This window comes from Scyliorhinus canicula, chromosome 8 (genome assembly GCF_902713615.1).
Source record: "Scyliorhinus canicula chromosome 8, sScyCan1.1, whole genome shotgun sequence".
Lineage (NCBI taxonomy): Eukaryota > Metazoa > Chordata > Chondrichthyes > Carcharhiniformes > Scyliorhinidae > Scyliorhinus > Scyliorhinus canicula.
In genome coordinates this window covers 158,897,035-158,916,794 of record NC_052153.1, presented here as the reverse complement: position 1 = coordinate 158,916,794, position 19,760 = coordinate 158,897,035, and the positions used below count along the sequence as shown (strand labels likewise).

The 19,760-nt window shown below is 41.4% G+C and overlaps 1 protein-coding gene across 3 annotated transcripts in view; it reads left to right on the top strand.

The window, feature by feature from the left end:
• Positions 1 to 19,760, top strand: part of ap3b1a (adaptor related protein complex 3 subunit beta 1a) — a 358,394-nt gene that overhangs the window by 195,893 nt on the left and 142,741 nt on the right. For all 3 annotated transcript variants that reach the window (XR_005461652.1, XM_038805547.1, XM_038805548.1), the window contains exons 19-20: positions 84 to 186; positions 3,029 to 3,176. Coding sequence is in view for 2 of the 3 variants with exons in the window: in XM_038805547.1 (XP_038661475.1) it covers positions 84 to 186; positions 3,029 to 3,176 (251 nt within the window). In the remaining variant the exon portion in view is untranslated. The remainder of the gene's footprint in view (positions 1 to 83; positions 187 to 3,028; positions 3,177 to 19,760) is intronic.

Below are 19,760 nucleotides of genomic sequence, written 5' to 3'. Positions count from 1 at the left end.
AATGGTTTAGTTGGTGAACTTAGTCAGATATTAGAAATGACAGGAACAATATTGGTCTTAAACCTCTTACCATTCAATCTCAGGTAGTGAATCTAGTAGTGAAAGTGACAGCAAGAATGAAGACAGTAGTTCGAGTTCAAGTGAAGAGTCAAGTGACAGTGAATCTGAAAAAGAGAAAAAAGACAGGTAAGTGTAAGATACCAGAGTTGGTCCAGAGCTAGACAACATGGCCTGTACTCGAGCCAAGTAAATTCACAACTAAACTGCAGAAATATGGGCCCAGATCTTCTCGTCAACATTGGAGAGGGTACAGCTGTTGCTGATTGTGATTTAATCTTCCCATTTACCATTTTACACCAGAGCCTTTGCACCTACTGATGCCAACTTCATCAGGGATGAACCTAGTCGGGCGGCCAATTGTTCACTGTAATTATAGTGCAAACACACCCCATTATAAACTGGAAAAACTTATGGCCATCTTCAGATCAGCTTGTGATCAAATTCTCAGTAACATGTCTGAAAGCTGTTGTGTTTTGAGATACAAAGGTGTAGGACTGGTTGAAATCGGAGTGTGAATTACACTCCCCAGACCAGTGTAGACTATATTGATTCATGATTGAATGGCAAATGGTAACCCAAATTATGCTGTATTTGACCGAGAATTTCCATAACCTTTGTGGTAGAAAGTATTGAAATATAGAAAATATATATTATTCTTCCAGCTTAGCTGGAAGTTGCCAAAAAAAAGGTCTATTAAATTTGAAATGTGTTACCAGCCTGAGGTTTACGTATGGAGACTATAACAATGAGGTTCCATCTGATTGGGAGGCAGCATCTTTAAGTAGACAATTTAGCTTCCATTAGAACTGAAATTTATGCTATAATTTAATCTTCATGGGTTTTCTTTGTCTCTTATTATGCTGATGGCATTTATTATGTCATTGTTTCACATGATAAAAAGTACATATTACTAATTTGAAAATCTAGAATCTTATTTGACAGGTTACACTCTTGCCTGTCGGTGATTGCAGAGATGGTTGCCTTTTCATGCGTAGGTTGTTGCTGATGCTGTTGATGTGTGCAGCTTGGCTTTTTTGTAGCTGACAGCACTGATTGGGGTATAGCACGCACTCTGCTCTTTTTATTATAGACAGTAATTAAGGCAGCTCGCCCTGCCACTTCATAACAAATACAGCATAATGCCCTAATTATAACGTTATTAATTTAAGTCAGGATTTAATGATTTTAAAAGTGATTTATATTGTTTTTCCTGTTTGGAACAAATGAAATCTGTAGTTTAAATTAATGCTGCCTTTTCACTTCTGCAAAAGTTAAAAAGCTAGTTACCAATAAATTCTGTTCATTAGATTAGCATTGGAAATTATCTGTAATAAGGTAAACAGCCATTTATCCTCAAAAGGGCAGAGGAAATGTAGCAATTTTCCACCTTACTGAATCAAAAATTTGTACTTTATGGTGTTGAAGAGCTAATAGTGTTTCCAGGTCCACCCGACTGAATGTGGCAATGGAGAGTTTCTCACTGGTATTTGGTCAGGCATTCATATGCTGTGGTCTCCACCCCTCCAGTGCATCAATAAATGGCAAAGCTTTTCTTGTCCATGTATCGATTCATAAGCATGTACCAAATGCTTTAACACTACCCCAACAACTAGCCGTAATGGTATCCAAGGTGGATTGACAGGATCAATAAGACAGCACTTCACTTGCGTCCTCTGGTTTTTCAAGGGTGTTCCAGGTCTGCATTAATGTTTACACATGTATGTTAAATTGGCATAAAAAAGGGATGGTGAGGTGTTTTTGGGGGCTTGGGAAGAGACGCAAGTAAGGAAACATTAGAGGAAGAATTATAATCGATTTCATTATCGAGATTAATCTAGCCTATATTTATTTCATAAATTCTGTAGTGTTCATTTGGCAGTTAATTCCAAAGCAGACTTCGTAAAAGTGACTTGTTTATAAACAATAGAACTTTACAACACAAACATTCAGCTCATCAAAACTGGGGTCATATTTGGGTAGACATGGACCAATTGGCTTGCTTAAACCTAAACAAAGATTTTAAAGCTCCAAAAAAACAAACATTTCTAACAAAAGCAGACCAGAAATACAAAGCTAGTTGTCAGCAACTGTGGAGTGAGCAGATGAGTTAATATTTCAAGATCATACTGTTAGCCAAAATGCTGGTCTAATTCTGGTTGCTCTCTGTCGCCATCAATATCCTTAAGGATTGATTCAATTCCCCTTCAACAAAAATTTGTTGGAGGGATTTCTAACTCCTCACAATTCTATGTGAGGAATCTTTTCAAATCACGGTTCCTGGCTTGGCCACAGTCTATGCAAAGTCTGCACATTCACGCCGTCTCTGTGGGTTTCCTTCAGGTGCTCCGGTTTCTTCCCACAAGTCCCGAAAGACATGCTTGTTAGGTGAATTGGACATTCTAATTCTTCCTCGGTGTACCCAAACAGGCACCGGAGTGTGGCGACTAGGGGCTTTTCACAGTAACTTCATTGCAGTGTTAATGTAAGCCTACTTGTGACAATAATAAAGATTATTACTTTTATAAATCTTTAATGCTACTTCTGGTTACCCTGAACTGGCCCTAGTGTTACCATCTTGCAGACCAAGGGAATCCATAATCTTTAACTCTCTTTGAACCTTCCACCGCTTAATCGTTAAGCCCGCTATGATCAAATCTCTGACTGACTTAGTGTTGAATTATTAAAATCAATCTAATTTTCAAGCAGCGAATTATGTATTTTATGCTTATGAAGTATTTAAATCATATAAATATGAGGAATATTGTAACTTTGTAGTTCACAATTGTCACACGGCGACAAATGTTCCAAGAATTGTGACCTAGAAATGAGTCATTTGAATTAAGCCTAAACCTTTCCTTTGTAGTTGACAATAGAGATATTTTTTATTCTTGAATGTTTTATGTTGTGGGGGAGGGGGAACAATTATCTGGTGATGCCGTTTTGAACTACGCAATTCTTTTATCTTCAGTGAAAATAGTGACTCCGAAAATAACCAGGCCAAAACCAAATCCAAAAAGCTGGATTCTGCATCTTCCTCCGAGTCAGAGGAAAGTTCATCTGAAGATAGTTCGGAATCTGAGAGTAACTCCGAACCAGATAGCACAGTGAAGCAAAAGGTAACTTTTGATATGTTCTACTTATTACTCAAGTCGTCAATGATGGTTTTTTTTTAAATTAAACATAATGAAAGTAAGAGATTGTTAGCAATGTTTGAGAAAAATGGTTATTCATCACAAATCAACATCTATTTTCATTTGTTTGAATTGAATAAAATTGATTTGTATCAATAAAGAATGTTGGATCACAATGTTTCATCATCACTTGCAAATAAATATTTCCCACCTATTTAGATACTGTAGTCTGGCATATCCATGGGCTTGAATTTAGGGTAGTAATTGCACAAACTCCGATCTATCAGCATTGACTTCCTGTGTGACTAGATTGAGACATTAAATGATTTGTGGTTTTCGTAATAAATCTACTTAAATTTAGGTCTTTTATCCCATCTACCCAACCCTTCAAGCACCACATGTCCCACACGTAGAATCTGCGGATCATGTATTTGTCTTATCGGCCATCTCAGAACTCATCAAACCAGAAAAAATCATCCTTGATACCAAGGGACTGCCTCAAAGGCTTCAATTATTATTATAATAATTATTAATAATTTAAATGTGACTAAGCCAACTTCATTAGATTGAGCCTATCAATTGTATTGCATCCACCAATTTCCTTTTATCCTTTTTGTTTTAGAATGAATGTTTATTTTCATAAGTTTTCTCTATGTTCAGAGAACTTTTGAGATATGGTAGTGATTGTGACTAGAGCAGGGTATTCACCTTGCTCTGTATAAACCAAGAAATAATGGGACATGTAAAAAAGATGCATTAATAATTGTGGGCAATTATAATCTTCATATTGATTGGACAAATCAAATTGGAAAAAGTATATATTTATTTAAAAAAATAAAAGTTCCAGTCTTTAGTGCCAGGGTTCCATTCTGGGAATTTCCTGTCAAGTTATAACATCAACTGGGATTGTAACAAATATAAAAGTAGGAAAACCTTGCTGCAACCAAGCAGCGCCTTGTTGAGGCCGCACCCACGGTACTGCGCATAGTTTTGGTCTCCTTAATTGATGCATTTGGAGGCAGTTCAGAGAAGGTTCACTCAGTTGATTCTCGGGTAAAGGGTCATCTTGTGTTATAATCCCAGTTGATGTTAGAACTGAACGGGAAGATCCGCAAATGGAATCCTGGCTGAAAAGATGGAGGAACAGAGTCAGGACCACTAATTGGTTTTAACAAAACCCCCGCCTCCCCCACTTAACAATAAACTCCGAATTTAATTGTAACACGGACTACGAAGCAAACCTTAAACTACAATGGTCTCGATATACAACATCCGTTAAACACACAAGTTGCTGTGGTCAAATGCACGCTCCACTCTGAACTTCAAATAAAGGTGTGTGGTTTTCTCTTCTGAATCCTCCCAGATGATTGCCATGTGAGAGTTTCCAAACTCCACTCCCAAAAAAACAAGCTTTTAAAATCTTTGTTGAAAATGATGCTTCCTAGTAGTGGTTTGCATTCCGAAATCCAGGTTAAAGTCCAACATGTTTGTTTGGAATCTCTAGGTTTTTGAGCACAACTCCTTCATCAGGTCCTGATGAAGGAGCTGTGCTCTGAAAGCTAGTGATTCCGAACAAACCTTTTGGACTTTAACCTGGTGTTGTAAGACCTCTTACTGTGCCCACCCCAGTCCAATGCCGGCATCTCCACATCCCGAAATCCAGTCCAGGGCAAAATTATACTTTTGAGAAAAGCTTCTGCTCCACTTTTAAACAGCAAATCCAGTCCAGGATTTTACACCAACGATTTTAGGATTTCTTTGTCTTGACTGCTGTACGAACTGTTCACAATTGCTTTAACTCTTGATTCCCAGACTGTATTAAAATGGCATTAATCATTTTATTTACCGTTGAAGACTGCTGTCCAACTTTAAATCTAGTTACTGCAATTACCTCTTAAACTCAGAACACTTTTTGTTTACTTTACCATGAATTCTTCTGAACAATACCTTGAAAATGAAAATGAAATGAAAATCGCTTATTATTACAAGTAGGCTTCAAATGAAGTTACTGTGAAAAGCCCCTAGTCGCCATCTTCTGGTGCCTGTTCGGGGATGCTGGTACCGGAATTGAACCCGCGCTGCTGGCCTGCCTTGGTCTGCTTTAAAAGCTAGCTATTTAGCCCTATGCTAAACCAGCCCATCTACCAATACCTTGCTCTCTGTTCTGTTAGCTTCAGTCATCTTAGACATTCTTTCTGCTACAAATCTTGTTTCCGAAGAAACCTGCATCTTTGTAACTCTCGTCCTATCCAGCTTCTCCTGGCAAAGTTGAGAGAGGTTCACTCCTCAATGTCCTGTCTTCGAGTGCAATATATTTAGCTGAAACTAAAACTTAAAAAGCTTTTTCCCTTAGAAGGGCTTCCAGTTACTGAGCAACACCCATATGCTTAGGCCTTTTATATTTTCTTCATGCCGTAGCCCTCTCTAAGCATAATCGAAACACAGTTGGAACTTTTTTAAAAAATGTTTTTATTCTCCATTTTCACATTTTCCTTCAAAATTTACACCCCACCCACAGCCAGTAAATGGTAACAAAAACAAAATCAATCCCCTTAACAATAACAACGATCCCATCCTCCCACCACCCTAAACAACGGCCCACCTGTCAATATATGCATCCAATAAAGCAAACCCTCCCACGATGGAAACAAAAAACAAAGGGGGAAAAGAAAAAGGAGTCCGGCACCGCCTATGGTCGCCAAAGAGCGCCCCCCCCCCCAACACTCAACACCATCCAACCTCTGAAAGAGTACCGTACATGATACCCAAGAGTTGTTAAACCCCCCCCCCCCCCCCCCTCCAACTCCTCCCGTCCACTGCCTCTTGTAAAACTCCTCCCCAACCTCGGTTCCTTCCCCCCAACTATCAACCCCGGCTAGACCACTGTTCTTCCAGGCTCCGATGGCCGCAGCCCCTCCCCCCACCTCACCCCCGTTCACTGGCCGGCTTAAACCGGCCAACGTGGAGGCCCTCACCTGGGTACCTTTCCCCCTTGCCCAACCCTAGGAAAGCCCAGAAATCCCGTTTTAGCACACAGACCCCTCATATCCACCTACACCCCAAAGAGCCCTCACTTTGAGTGAAAGTCCCATCACTTCCCTTGTCCAAATATATACAGCATTGGCTCCTTTAGCCCATACCCCCGCACGCAGTGAAACAAAAAAGAAGAAAATACAGCCATGAGGTTACATCGGCACATGGCCATTTCTCAATTTCGCAGTTCTGCCACAGTCCCTCTGCCTTCGCAAACTCCTCCGCTGCTTCCGCCGTTCCAAAATAGAAGTCCTTGAGCTTGTAAGTCACCCTCAGCTTCGTTGAATATACAATGCCGCACTGCACCGTACTAATGTGCAGTGCCCTCTTCACCCGGTTGAAGGCAACCCGCCTCCTCGCCAGCTCCACCGTAAAGTCCTGGTATACACGTACACCAGCTTCAGCCCACCACCACCCGCTTCTGCTTGGCCCAGCACAGCACCTTCTCCTTCACACTGTACCTACGGAAGCACAGAGTCACTACCCTTGGCGGCTCACTCGCCTTTGGTACAGGCCTCCATGACCGATGAGCCCGATCCAGTTCATACCGGGAGGGATCCTCCCCCTCCCTCAATAGTTTTGCCAGCATCGTGGAAAAATACTCAGTCGACCTCAGCCCTTCAACTCCTTTGGGCAGCCCCACAATCCTCAAATTTTGTCGCCTGGATCTGTTTTCCAGGTCTTCCATTTTTCCTCGCAGATCCTTGTTAATCTCCACCACCTTCCGCATCCCCTTCCCCATCGAGGTAAGTTGATCACTGTGCTGCACTAATGTCGTCTCCACTTCCTTCAGCGCTTCCCCTTGCTCCCGCACCTGTGCCACTGCGCTCGCCACGGCCGTCATCACCGGGGAAATCGCCTCCTCCACCAGCACACTCAAAACCCCCCTCATCCCCTTCCTCATTGTCTCCATATATTTTCTAAACTGCCTTTTGAATTCCGCAGCCATCACCTTAGTTATTTCTTCAGCCGTAAGCAATACGGCCTCCCCTGGTGCTCCAGCCTCCATTTTCCTTGGTGACCCCATGGTGACCTATCCACTCCCCGTGGGACCTTCAGCTGTGTTTTTTACGGCCGTTCTTTTGCTCACCCTCGACATTTTCCTTTACTGTGCCTTCACTATGCCTACTCTGTGCCTTCTCCCTGCTTTTGCCGCCTCCGTGGACCCTGGGACCGGGCTTAAAGCCCCGAAAATGCCGTTCCCGAATGGGAGCCCTCCATTGCGCGGCTGCCTCCTGCCCGCCGTCACCGGAAGTCCAACACAGTTGGAACTTAACCAACCCCCTGACATCAAACACCTTTGTCCAGCATGAATCGGACCAAAGGTTTTGCTCTTCCTAAATTAAACACTCTTAAAATGATACCTTATTTCTAACGTTTACCATTATAAGTATAAATCCCTTAAGACTACCTTTGTGTTCCTTACACTTCTGAGGAAAAGTTGAGCAGATTGGGCCTGCACTTTTTGGAGTTTAGAAGAATGTGAAGTGATCCTATTGAAATGTGTAAGATTCTGAGAAGACTTTTCCTTCTATAAGGAAATCTAATAGCAGGGGCCACAGTTTTAAATAAGTTTCTCGTTCAAAATGGAGAGATGGAGGAATTTGTTCCCTCTGGGTAGAGCATTCCAAAGGTGAACAACCCTCTGAGCAATGGGGACTGGAGTAATGCTTATATTTCAGGGTGAGTTGGACAGATTTTTGATTCACAAGTGAAAGGACGTGAAGACAGGCAGACAGGTGGAGTTCAGGCCGCAGTCAAATTAGCGAAGGTCTTATCGGATGATGGAACAGGCTTGAAAGGCTAAATGGCCGTGCTCCTATTTCATATATTATGTATGCCTTACCTGCTTAAAGTTTCTTTTGCTATTTAAAATGTGTGATAGTTGTATCTATTTTTAAATCAAGCTCATTACAGAGTGGTCTTGTGAAACATATCAGCCATGATTGAATGGCAGAGCAGACTCAATGGACCGAATGGCCTAATTCTACTCCTTTGTCCTATGGCCTTATGTCTTAGCTATGGCTGTATTTATACGACAGTTGTGGATTCCATATAAAGAGCAATTTTGCCTCTTACTGACATTACAGTTACATTCTAAACTTAATCTGTGATCGGGACCCAACCTGATGCACTACCGATTTGAAGCAGCCTCGCTGGGTGACGGGGGCTCACTCTGGATCCTTCAGAATCAGTTTGCAACTTCACATCCAATTTACATAGGCAGGGTTAAATGTTAGTCCAAAGCGGTTCCAGCTTTGCACTACTGCTAAACTTGTAGATCAGAATGTAAAGTAAGGGTTGATTGTAATTTTTGAATGGTGTTGTTTTGTTTCTTTAACTTCCACAATTGTGATGTTTTGTAAGTGAAATGTTAGCAATTTGGTCGGAATTCATCAAAGATCTGTTTGAAACAAAAATAAGTATTGGAGAAAACAATAAAAGCCCAGAAAATCTCAGAACTAATGAGTGAAATTTGAATACGACAGTCACTCGTTTTTTTAATTGCATAATAAGACATGATGATACCACTGTTTTTATAAGATACTACTATTTATCGTGGAAATCAAAGTTGTAGATCTGAGTATTGTGACCGTTAATGTTATGTCTATTATTGAAATAATATAGAAATCTTGTTGAAATTAAAAAATTCAAACATGTTGCTCTGGTGTACAGTACGTCGAATGAAGAGAAAAAGAGAAAATTGTTGGGGACTAACAATCAAATGCATAATTTAACAAACCATGGTAGTGATGAAAATTGCCTGATCATTCATAGAAAAAAAATAGGAGCAAGATGCCTTCTTGGATGAATCTAATGTCGACACTGAGCTGTTGGGGAAAAAAAAACTGATCCGTATTTTAAATATAAAGAAACAAATTGTCTATATCTTTCTGCCCGATTTGTTTTTAAGTGTGAACAAAATGGTATCAGTGGGAGATCTGTCAATGCATTTGGTTTGTCAATGATTGTGTATAAATGTGGGCAGAGTAAGAAATAAAATTTGCACAGTAAAATACGATTTCATTTACCTTCTCAGCAGCTCCATTGCTCGTGCTGTGGTGTGAAATTTTCATTTTACACAGTTTGCAGGCAGAGTCTATGAATTATGCATTGAGCTAGAAAAATTCTCAATCTCCTGCTTTGTGCCAAAAAATGCATTTATCTAGGTTCCATCTCTATTACGAGGATGAATCTCAGATTCAGGAATATTTGATCGGATATGGTTTTAACTTCATTATTTGTTTCTGTTATTAAGCCTTTTCTGTGACGGTTACTTTGTCTGTCTGTCACAGACGATTCTGGGTAGCTCGTGACTGGATTGTCATGAATTTTTCTTTTATAATAGAATTTTTATAATCCAAACTCATGGAAATAGTTATATCTGACATTTTAGACAAATGCATTGGAAAAATACAAAGCCGAAGGCATTTAATATCCCACAAGTAGAGGGTGTTGCACTTCTTGGGGCAAAATAATAGAAGAAATCTTTTAGCTTGATTTGCTTATGTTAAATTTACGATTCTACTCCCTTTTGTGGTTCATTAATTAAAAAGAATTGTTATAAAACCATCTGAAAAATGTAACTATGTTGCTTGCACAATAACAATCTGTGCCGGAGAGAATGGGAAAGTGAATATATCATAGGCGCCAAAGTAGGCCATTCAGCCCCTCGGGTCTGTTCCATCATGGCATTAAATCATTGCTGATTTGTACCTCAACTCCATTCTCAGTCAGTCAAGCCCATGGAACCATTTGCGCCTCCAAGTCAGGAGGTTGTGAATTTAAGTCCCCTTCCAGAAACGTGAGCACAAAACCCAAGCTGATTCTCGCTACAGTACTGAGGAAGTGCTGCACTGTTGGCAGTGCCTTCTTTTGAAAGAGACATTAAGTGGAGTCCTTGCCTGTCCCCTTCAGGTGGGTACAGAAGATCCCATGGCACTATTTTTTAAAGCAGATGGCATTTTACTGGAAACCTTGCATTAATAGATCAGCTTATGTCAGTTATTGTTGTATTGATGTTTGTGGGGCCTTGCTTTGTGAAAATTGGCCACATTGCCTAGATTAGATTTGGATTTATTTGTCACGTGTACCGAAGTACAGTGAGAAGTATTGTTCTGCGTACGGTTCAGGCAGATCTTTCCATACGTGAATACATAGAACATACTATAAATACACAATGTAAATACATAAACATAGACATCGGGTGCAGCATATGGAATATAGTGCTGCAACTGTAGAGAAGATGCGTAGAAAGATCAGTTCAGTCCATAAGAGGGACATTCAGGAGTCTGGTAACGGTGAGGAAGAAGTTGTTTTTGAATCTATTGGTTCTCAAATTTTTCATCACAACAGTTGTCTGTTCTTCAAAAAGTATTTAATTAGCTGTAAAACATTTTGCGACAACTTTAGGTTGTGAATGGTGCTTTACAAATGCAAGTGTTTCTTTCTATTTACAGATGATTATTCCAAATTCTGAACAAAACAATCCATTGATCTCCATTTTTAACATTTCAATTTACCCAACGTTCTTGTGACCGAGAGTTTCTAATGTTCACGACCCTTTCTCTGCAAAAGGTGCTTCCTGATTTCAGTTGTAAATGGCCTATCTCTAATTTTAAGCATGTGGCCCCAGGTTTTGAATTCGCTCACGTAAGGATATAGTTTCTCTGTAACTATTCTATAGAATCCCCTTTATTATTTAAATATCTTGATTAGATATCCCTCCTCAACTTGTAAACCTGAAGATATGCAAGCCAAGTTTGTGATTAGTTAGCTCTTTGAGTCCTGATATTATTCCAGCAAATCCCCCTCCAAGCTCAACAAATCTTTCCCGCGATGCGATGCGCAAGATTGAATGCAGGGCTCCATTCCTGGCACAAACTGAGTGATCTGCTCTCTCACGGTGTGCTACTGGGTTCCATCCACACACCAGGGAGTTCCGGACGTCCTGAGACTGACCAGGCTCGGTAAGCTGCCAGATCATATCCCAACTTTTAAATTTAAATATCAATGAGGTAAAATGCACAGATTTGAGATTCATTGTGAGATTCATTATGTTTTTTCCTTTGAAAGGCATTTATAGCCAAATTAATATTTAGAATTTGGAATCTTGAAGGTTTAACTCAAATGGAGATGTGGCAGGCTGGATGTGTAATGCTACAAAATGATAGATGCCCATATTTATAAACAAAAAAACACAGCAATTTATACATGCCATAAGAGAACCAGGAAGCTGAGTCAAAAATATAGAACTGGGATTACCCAAGATATTTTGAAAACCATCATGCTAAGTGCATTGAGTATGAAATGTCTTTGCCGATTTGCTGAGTCCTGAATTCATCTCTTACTGACTGACTTTCTTGCGTCAAAATTTGTTAAATCAGTTTTACTATTTTTTCATGTCACCATAAAATGATAGCATAAATTGGGCTACATGCAACAGCAAACATAGCTGCCTGAATCAACTGATCACATTCTATAATGGCAACAAATGCCATTCAGTTTTGTTTTGGTGTTGAATTGAAGCCAACAATTAATATACTGTGTGAAAGATTTAATTGCTACTGTACCCCTCTTGAACCTGAATTGGAGTGTGATAATTTTAGCATTTCTCAACTCAGATTGTCAGGGTAATGCCTATGAAGGTGACAGTAATTAAAGCTTGCATCATTCAGTTCCTGACATGCGGCGACTCGTAATCTGCTGCAAACAAAACCAGCTTAACCCTTTTCTTTTTAATTGTCTAGAATATATCCACAAGGCATTGGGAAAGTGAAGAATATTGGTTGATTGAACTTTCATGATCAAGAAAATAGGGTGCATGATGCATGTCAGCTGAATCCTTCAAACAAAAACAAGGCCAAATGCAATAAGTTGAGAGGGGAAGTAAAGAGGAAAATTAGACTCCAAAAAATCTTCTAGCTTGTAACTAGTAAACCAATAGAAAGAGGTGGGGTGGGGCCTAATGAGGCCTAATTGATGTTTAATGGCTCAGAGCAAGACTGGAATGCATAAGTTATTTGTGTTGGGTTTGTGAAGGAAAAGGATTCTCATAAAATATTGATTAAAGTAAAAATGATGCAGGTAATGAATGGGATGAAAATTCGTAGGGTATGCTATAAAGGCTGGCAATACTGGAATAAGTTGCCTCGTCTGGCTTGCATCCCAGGTTGCTGAGTGAAGTGAATGTGGAAATAGCGAAAGTTTTGCCTTAATATTCTAATCTTCACTAGATACAGGGCAGGTACCAGAGAATTGGAGAATGGCAAATGCAACACATCCTTATTCATGAAAGGTTATCAGCATTCACTACAGGTCAGTCAGTTTGACACTGGTGGTGGGTAAGGTTTTAGACAAGAAATCAGTAGGCATTTTAAGAGGTTTGAGTTATTTCAGGAGAGTCAGTACGAATTTGATTTTAAAAATTGGTTTAGGGATTGAAGTCAACAAGTCATGGCAAGTGTAGAAGAGAATGGTAGATCAGTGCCAGGACCACTGCTTTTTTGATATATTTGAATGTCTTAAATACTGGAATACGAAGTAAAATTTTAAAATTTGCCAATGATACAAAACTTGGAGGTGTGGCAGACAGCGAGGATGAATCAAAGTGACTGCAAAAGGACATAGATATGCTAGCAGAATGGGAAGGTACGTGGCCAGTGAAATTTAACACAAGTGTGAGGTGATACATTTTGGGACAAGGGATAAAGAGAGGCAATATAGACTTAATGATACAGTTCTAAATAATGTACAGGGACAGGGAGACTTTGTGGTCCATGTGCTATGAAAGTGGCTTTGAACGAAAACATGAGATCTTGAAATTCATAATTGAGGTATTAAGTACAAAAGTAGGGATGTTATACTGTCGTTCTGATTGGGCCACAAGAATATTGCAACCAGTTCTGGCCTCCACACTTGAGAAAAGATGTGAGGGTCCAAGAGGAGATTCATCAGACAGGTTCCAGGACAGAGGGATTTTAGCTACAAGGCTCGGTTAGGGTAGCTGGAGTTCTGCTTGGGACAACGGGAGATTGGATAGTGCCAGTGAATCCTGCACGTTCTGAGCCCACTATCTTCCTATACAGAAAATGGGGCAGAGACTGCCATGCTGAAGTGGGGCTCCTGAGCAACACCAGACAATATTTAACACACAGTTGACCACCAAGGCGCAAGCCATAATCTCAAAAAAAGGCAGCTGCCAATGTGCAAGATTATGACAGGTTTACGTAAGGTAAACAAAGAAAAGCCGTTCCAATTAGTTTATAATACAAGAACCAGAAGACCCAAACTTAAGCTTTTGGGCAAGAGATGCAAGGTAGGGAGGATGTGAGGCAGATGTATTTTTATTCAAATGGCAGTGAGCTGGAACTCTCTGCCTAGAAGTGGAGATGATTAATGATTTCATAAGGAAATTGGATGGGCACTTGAGGGAAATAAACTTGCAGCCTTGGTGATAAGAGAATAGGACAGACTGGATTGCTCTTCCGGGAGCCTGTACGGGCTTGATAGGTGGTATAGCTTCCTTCTGTGACATACTGACTGCAACTTAAAAGCCACCAATCAACATAGTTAACCTAAGTGTTCATAAAAGATGGGACTGTCTGTCTCTAGTCTGTCTAGTGTTCTTTTGAAGTTTATTCCTATATTTCTCATTATTTTGCTACACTTCCGAGTTTCATGTCATCTGCAAACTTTGAGATTTGGTTCTATATCCCCAAGTCGAAGATGATGTACATCAAAACCAGAAAGCAAGCAAAAAAAATTATAATATATTTTTTAAAAACTCATTTTATTCAAGCTTGTATCAAAGTAGTTCCAGCAAATAAACACCCAGGGAAACATACAGTTTGTACAGATTTTCTTCTTTTTTCATCCCCCGCTCCCCCCCCTCCGGGTCCACCTCCTCCTCCACTATCCTGGCTCAGACTGCGAACATTCCCGCTCAGGATCTTCCCAATTTTTCACAGTCCCAAAACATGTGCGCATGATTTGCTGGTCCCCGCCCATACCCCTCACACTCATCTGCTGCCCCCTGACAGAACCCACTCATCTCGCCCGAGTCAATGGACCTTGTGCACCACCTTGAATTGTATCAGGCTCATCCTTGCAGAAGTGGAGGTCCCCTTTACCCTTTGCAGTGCCTCACTCCATAATTGATCTCCATTCCCAACTCCACTTTCCATTTCTCCTTGATCTTTACCACCCGCTCGCCTCCCTGCTCCCCCAGCCAGTTGTATATATCCCCAATTCTTCCCTCCCCTTCTACATCCGGAAGCAGCAGAAGCAAAAAAAAATTAACACATAAATTACAGCATGCTTTACATTTTATTACCTGGACTGAATAAACCATCTTATTTGGAAAGCTGCTTTATCAAGTTTTAAATGTTCATTTCTGGGTTGGCCTTTGAATTCTGCCTCAAGTAATAGAGAAATCTATCAGTGAAATGTTGTTTAGTATTTTATATGAGGAGCATGTCATTCATCTTTCAGACTGAAATTAATTCTTGGTTTGGTTTGACTTTTGTTTGTTTCATTGTCACGCTTGAAGTTACCCGAGTACATTACCAAAAGAAGGTGTCAATTTGTGAGCCTATATTTAAACCAAAGTGGCTTTTGGTTTCTTTTAACTTACAAAAATCACATATCTGTTCAATTTCATTTACTTAGCAATAGGATTGCATTTAAAAATGACTTTCACATATCTGAATGCATTAACCTCTTCCGTAATCTCCTTCCTAGATCGGAACTTTGAAGAATATTGGATAGTTTATTAAGGTTCCATTATTTCCCAAGTAGTCTGTTGAGACACATAATTGTGTCAAAAGAGAATTCTCAAGTTGATGTAAATGCAATTCTCAAAAAAATATGAAGAATATTTTGTTCCTTCTCATACATTGGTCTTCAAAGTTTCAGGCCATATTCATAAAGAAATGTTTGTCCTAAAGCATTATATGCCTTCGAGTCTTAGAATCATAGAATTTACAGTGCTGAAGGAGGCCATTTGGACTATCGAGTTTGCACCGGCCCTTGGAAAGAGTATCCCATTTAAGCCCACACCTCCAACCTATCCCCATAACCCAGTAACCCCACCTAACCTTTTTGGACACTAAGGGCAATTTATCATGGCCAATCCACTTAACCTGCACATCTTTGGACTGTGGGAGGAAACCAGAACACCCGGAGGAAACCCACACAGACACTGGGAGAACGTGCAGACTCCACACAGTGACCCAAGCCGGGAATCGAACCTGGGACCCTGGAGCTGTGAAGCAACTGTGCTAACGTCTTGAATTTTTAAACAGTTTTACGACTTGTGTCATGGCCCAGAGTTTCCTGAAGACAGGCATCTTGTACCGTGCCCTGTAAATACAACATTTTCCCCTCAGCCAGCACAAAGGGAGATGGTTGTCATTGTTGGAGGTCAGTCATTTTGGCTGCAGGGCATCACTGGTGGAATTTCTCAGGATAGTCTCCCAGGTCTAACCATCTTCAGCCGCATCAGCTGTGACATTTCCTCTATCATAAGGCAGAAGTGGAGATGCTCACTGATGATTGATTGCACAATGTTCAGCACCATCCATGACTCCTCAGATATTGATGCAGTCTGTCCCAGAAGACCAGGTTCAGGCTTGGGCTGATAAGTGACAAGTAACATTAGCACCACAAATGCCAGGCAATGATCATCTCGTTCCACTCCCAGTTAATGTTATAACTGGACAGGAAGATCTAAGAATGCAATTAAGAGGGGCAGCACGGTGGCACAAGTTGTTAGCACTGTGGCTTCACAGCGCCAGGGTCGCAGGTTCAATTCCCCGCTGGGTCACTGTCTGTGCAGAGTCTGCACGTTGTCTGCGTGGGTTTCCTCCGGGTGTTCCGGTTTCCTCCCACAGTCCAAAGACGTGCAGGTAAGGTGGATTGGCCATGATAAATTGTCTTTAGTGCCCAAAAAAAGGTTCGGAGGGGTTATTGGGTTACAGGGATAGGGTGGAAGTGAGGGCTTAAGTGGGTTGGTGCAGATTTGATGGGCCGAATGGCCTCCGTCTGCACTGTATGTTCTATGTTGCTAGCCCTGGCTCAAAAGCCTAGAACTTTTACTTATTTTTATAAAACGTGGAGAAACAGTCATAACAAGAAAAAACATTTATTAAACATGAAAAGTTGGATTATGATACAATACTCCTTTATGCTTCCTTGCCTCACCCTTAGCTTAAAAAATACAGAGTTGAAGATTAACTTTGATTACAAAGTATATCTTAAGCTAAATTAGTCTCATTAACCGAAAAAGTTCCTTTTAAGCACACAAGGTGACTGTGGCAAAGTACTCACTCCACTCTGAACCAAAGTTGGTGTCCGTGGTTTTCTCCTCTGAATCCCCCCAGATTATTGTTACATGGGACTTTCCAAACTACGCTCCCAAAAACACGCTTCAAGTTCTTCTCTCATAATATTGCTTTCCCTAAGTAGTTTGCATTCCAGTATTGAGGGGGAGGACTCCCCTTCTGACTCTCCAAAGCCTGTCCACCATCTATAAGGTACAAGTCAGTGTTGCGGTTGAATATTCTTCATTAGCCTGGATGACTGCCACCCCAAGAAGCTCAATACCGTTAGGACAAATCAGCCCACTTGATTGCCATTCCACCACCTTAAGCATTCACTCCCTCTACCACCGCTGCACTATGGCAACATTGTCTACCATCTACAAGATGCACTGCAGCAATTTGCCAAGGCTCCTTTGACAGCACCTTACAAACCCAGGATCTCTGCCACCTAAAAGGATAAGGGCAGCAAATGCATGGGAACACCACCACCACGTTCTTTTCTAGGTCACACACCATGCTGGTGGTCAGTTCTTTTTTTCAAGTCAGTCTTTCAACTCAGTTTCACTGACGGTTGCTGTGCTGCTGCATACAATGTTCAGGCAGCTTTGTGGTTCTGAGTTTTTTTGAAGCCCTGTTTTACGCTGCACATCAATCTTGTCCCATTTGTCTACTTGCATTTTGTCCTATTTTATCTTCGGGCCTCTTCATGCTTTTGACATACTGTGTTACATAGTAGATGTGGGTATTGTTAGCTGTGCCAGCATTTATTGCCCACTCCAATTGTCCCTGAAATGAGTGGCATGCTCGGCCATTTCAGAGGGCATTTTAAGAGCCACATCTGGAGTTGTATGTCAACAATGGTTCATAGTTGTCATTAGACTTTTAATTCCAGATTTTCATTAAATTCACATTTCACCATCTGCCAAAATGGGATTCGAACCCAGGTCCCCAGAGCATTACCCTCGGTCTCTGGATTTCTAGCCCAGTAACAACACCACTAAGCCACCTCCTCCCTCTAATGAAAATATTGAGAAACAGCAGAGTCTTCTGACTTGCTGACCAGGAAAACACAGAAACGGTTGTGAATAATTCCGTCTTTGTTCTCTGGCCCCACAAATTTTGTATTGCAAAGGGACACCTGAGGGCTCCAATGCTTACAGATAGTGAAGACCTATGTTGTTCAATCATTCCACTTCGGCCCTTTAGCGTTATTTGATCTTTCTACCCTATGAGTTTACTGATAAAATAGAATCCAGTTACAAACCTTGTTTGAAATAATTATATTGAATATTATCATGCACACAGGCAGAACAATGTCTTCTACTACTGCTACAAAGTAGAAAAGATTTATTTCAGTTTAAGTAGTCTTCATGACCAAAGGATATCCCAAATTACTTTTCAGCAAATGACACTTGAAGTGTAGAAATTGCAGTGAAACTGAGTTCTGATTCTTTTTTAAATAGTCAACAAAGCTCAAAAGGCTTTCCCACTCAGCTTTTAAAACATTGACTCAACATCAGAATATTTTAGACTGCACCGGGGGTCGAGACAGGGAAGCCCTCCCTCCCCACTGTTGTTCGCGCTACCTAGAGAGCCGTTGGCAATTGCTCTGAGAGTCTCGAGGGGCTGAGAGCAGGAACTGACAGCAGAGTAATACATAGATAGATACATAGAAGATAGGAGCAGGAGGAGGCCTTTTGGCCCTTCGAGCTTGCTCCGCCATTTATCACGATCATAGCTGATCAGCCAACTCAATAGCCTAATCCTGCTTTCTCCCTATAGCCTTTGATCCCGTTCACCCCAGTGCTAAATCCAGCCGCCTCTTGAATATATTCAAAGTTGACTATTTCATTGACTATTTCCTGTGGTAATAAATTCCACAGTCTCACCACTCTTTGGGTGAAGAAATGTCTCCTCGTCTCTGTCCGAAATTGTTTACCCTGAATCCTCAGACTGTGACCCCTGGTTCTGGACACGCCCACCATCGGGAACATCTTCGCTGCATCTATCCTGTCTGGTCCTGTTAGAATTAAGTTTCTCTGAGATCCCCCCTCATTCTTCTGAACTCCAGCGAGAACAATCCTAACCTAGTCAATCTCTCCTCATACGCCAGTCCTGCCAACCCTGGAATCAGTCTGGTAAACCTTCGCTCCACTCCCTTGGGAGCAAGAACATCCTTCCTCAGAAAAGGAGACCAAAACTGCACACAATATTCGAGGTGTGGCATCACCAAGGCCCTGTATAATTGCTGCCACAGATCCCTGCTTTTGTACTTGAAACCTCTCGCAATGAAGGCCAACATACCAGTAGCCATCTTTACCGCCTGCTGCACCTGCATGTTTACCTTCAGCGACTGGTGCACAAGGACACCCAGGTCTTGCAGCATACTCCCCTCTCCCAATTTACAACCATTCAGATAGTAATCTGACTTCCTATTTTTGCTTCCAAAGTGAATAACCTCACACTTATCAAAGTATACTGCCTCTGCCATTGATACGCCCACTCACCCAACCTGTCCAGATCACGCTGTAGGATCTCTGCATCCTCATCACAGTTCACCCTCCCACCCAACTTGGTATCATCTGCAAACTTTTTTAGTGAGTTACTTTTTGGTATTATAACAACACAATAAACCATGTACATGAAACTGTAAACATAGTGCAAAAGCCGTCTCCCTCCCTTACAGGTCCCACCTTTATTAAACCCCTACTCTAAGCTAAACTAACCCCCCCCCCCCCACCCCCGCTGATGATTAATTTTCCGCGAAGAAGTCGACGAACTGTTGCCACCTACAGGCGAACCCTAATAGTGACCCACTCAAGGCGAACTTGATTTTCTTCAAACGGAGAAAGCTAGCCAGGTCCGATAACCAGGTCTCCGACTTCGGGGGCTTTGAGTCCCTCCAAGCTAATAGTATCCGTCTCCGGGCTACCAGGGAAGCAAAGGCCAGAACGTCTGCCTCTTTAACCTCCTGGATTCCCGGGTCTTCCAACACCCCGAAAATCGCCACTTCTGGACTCAACGCCACCCTTGTTTTTAACACCATGGACATGACATCTGCAAACCCCTGCCAAAATTCCCTAAGCTTTGGACATGTCCAAAACATGTGGAGATGGTTCACTGGTCCTCCCACATATTCTGCACACCTGTCTTCCACCCTAAAGAATCTGCTCATCGGGACCACTGTCATGTGAGCCAGGTGAACGACCTTAAA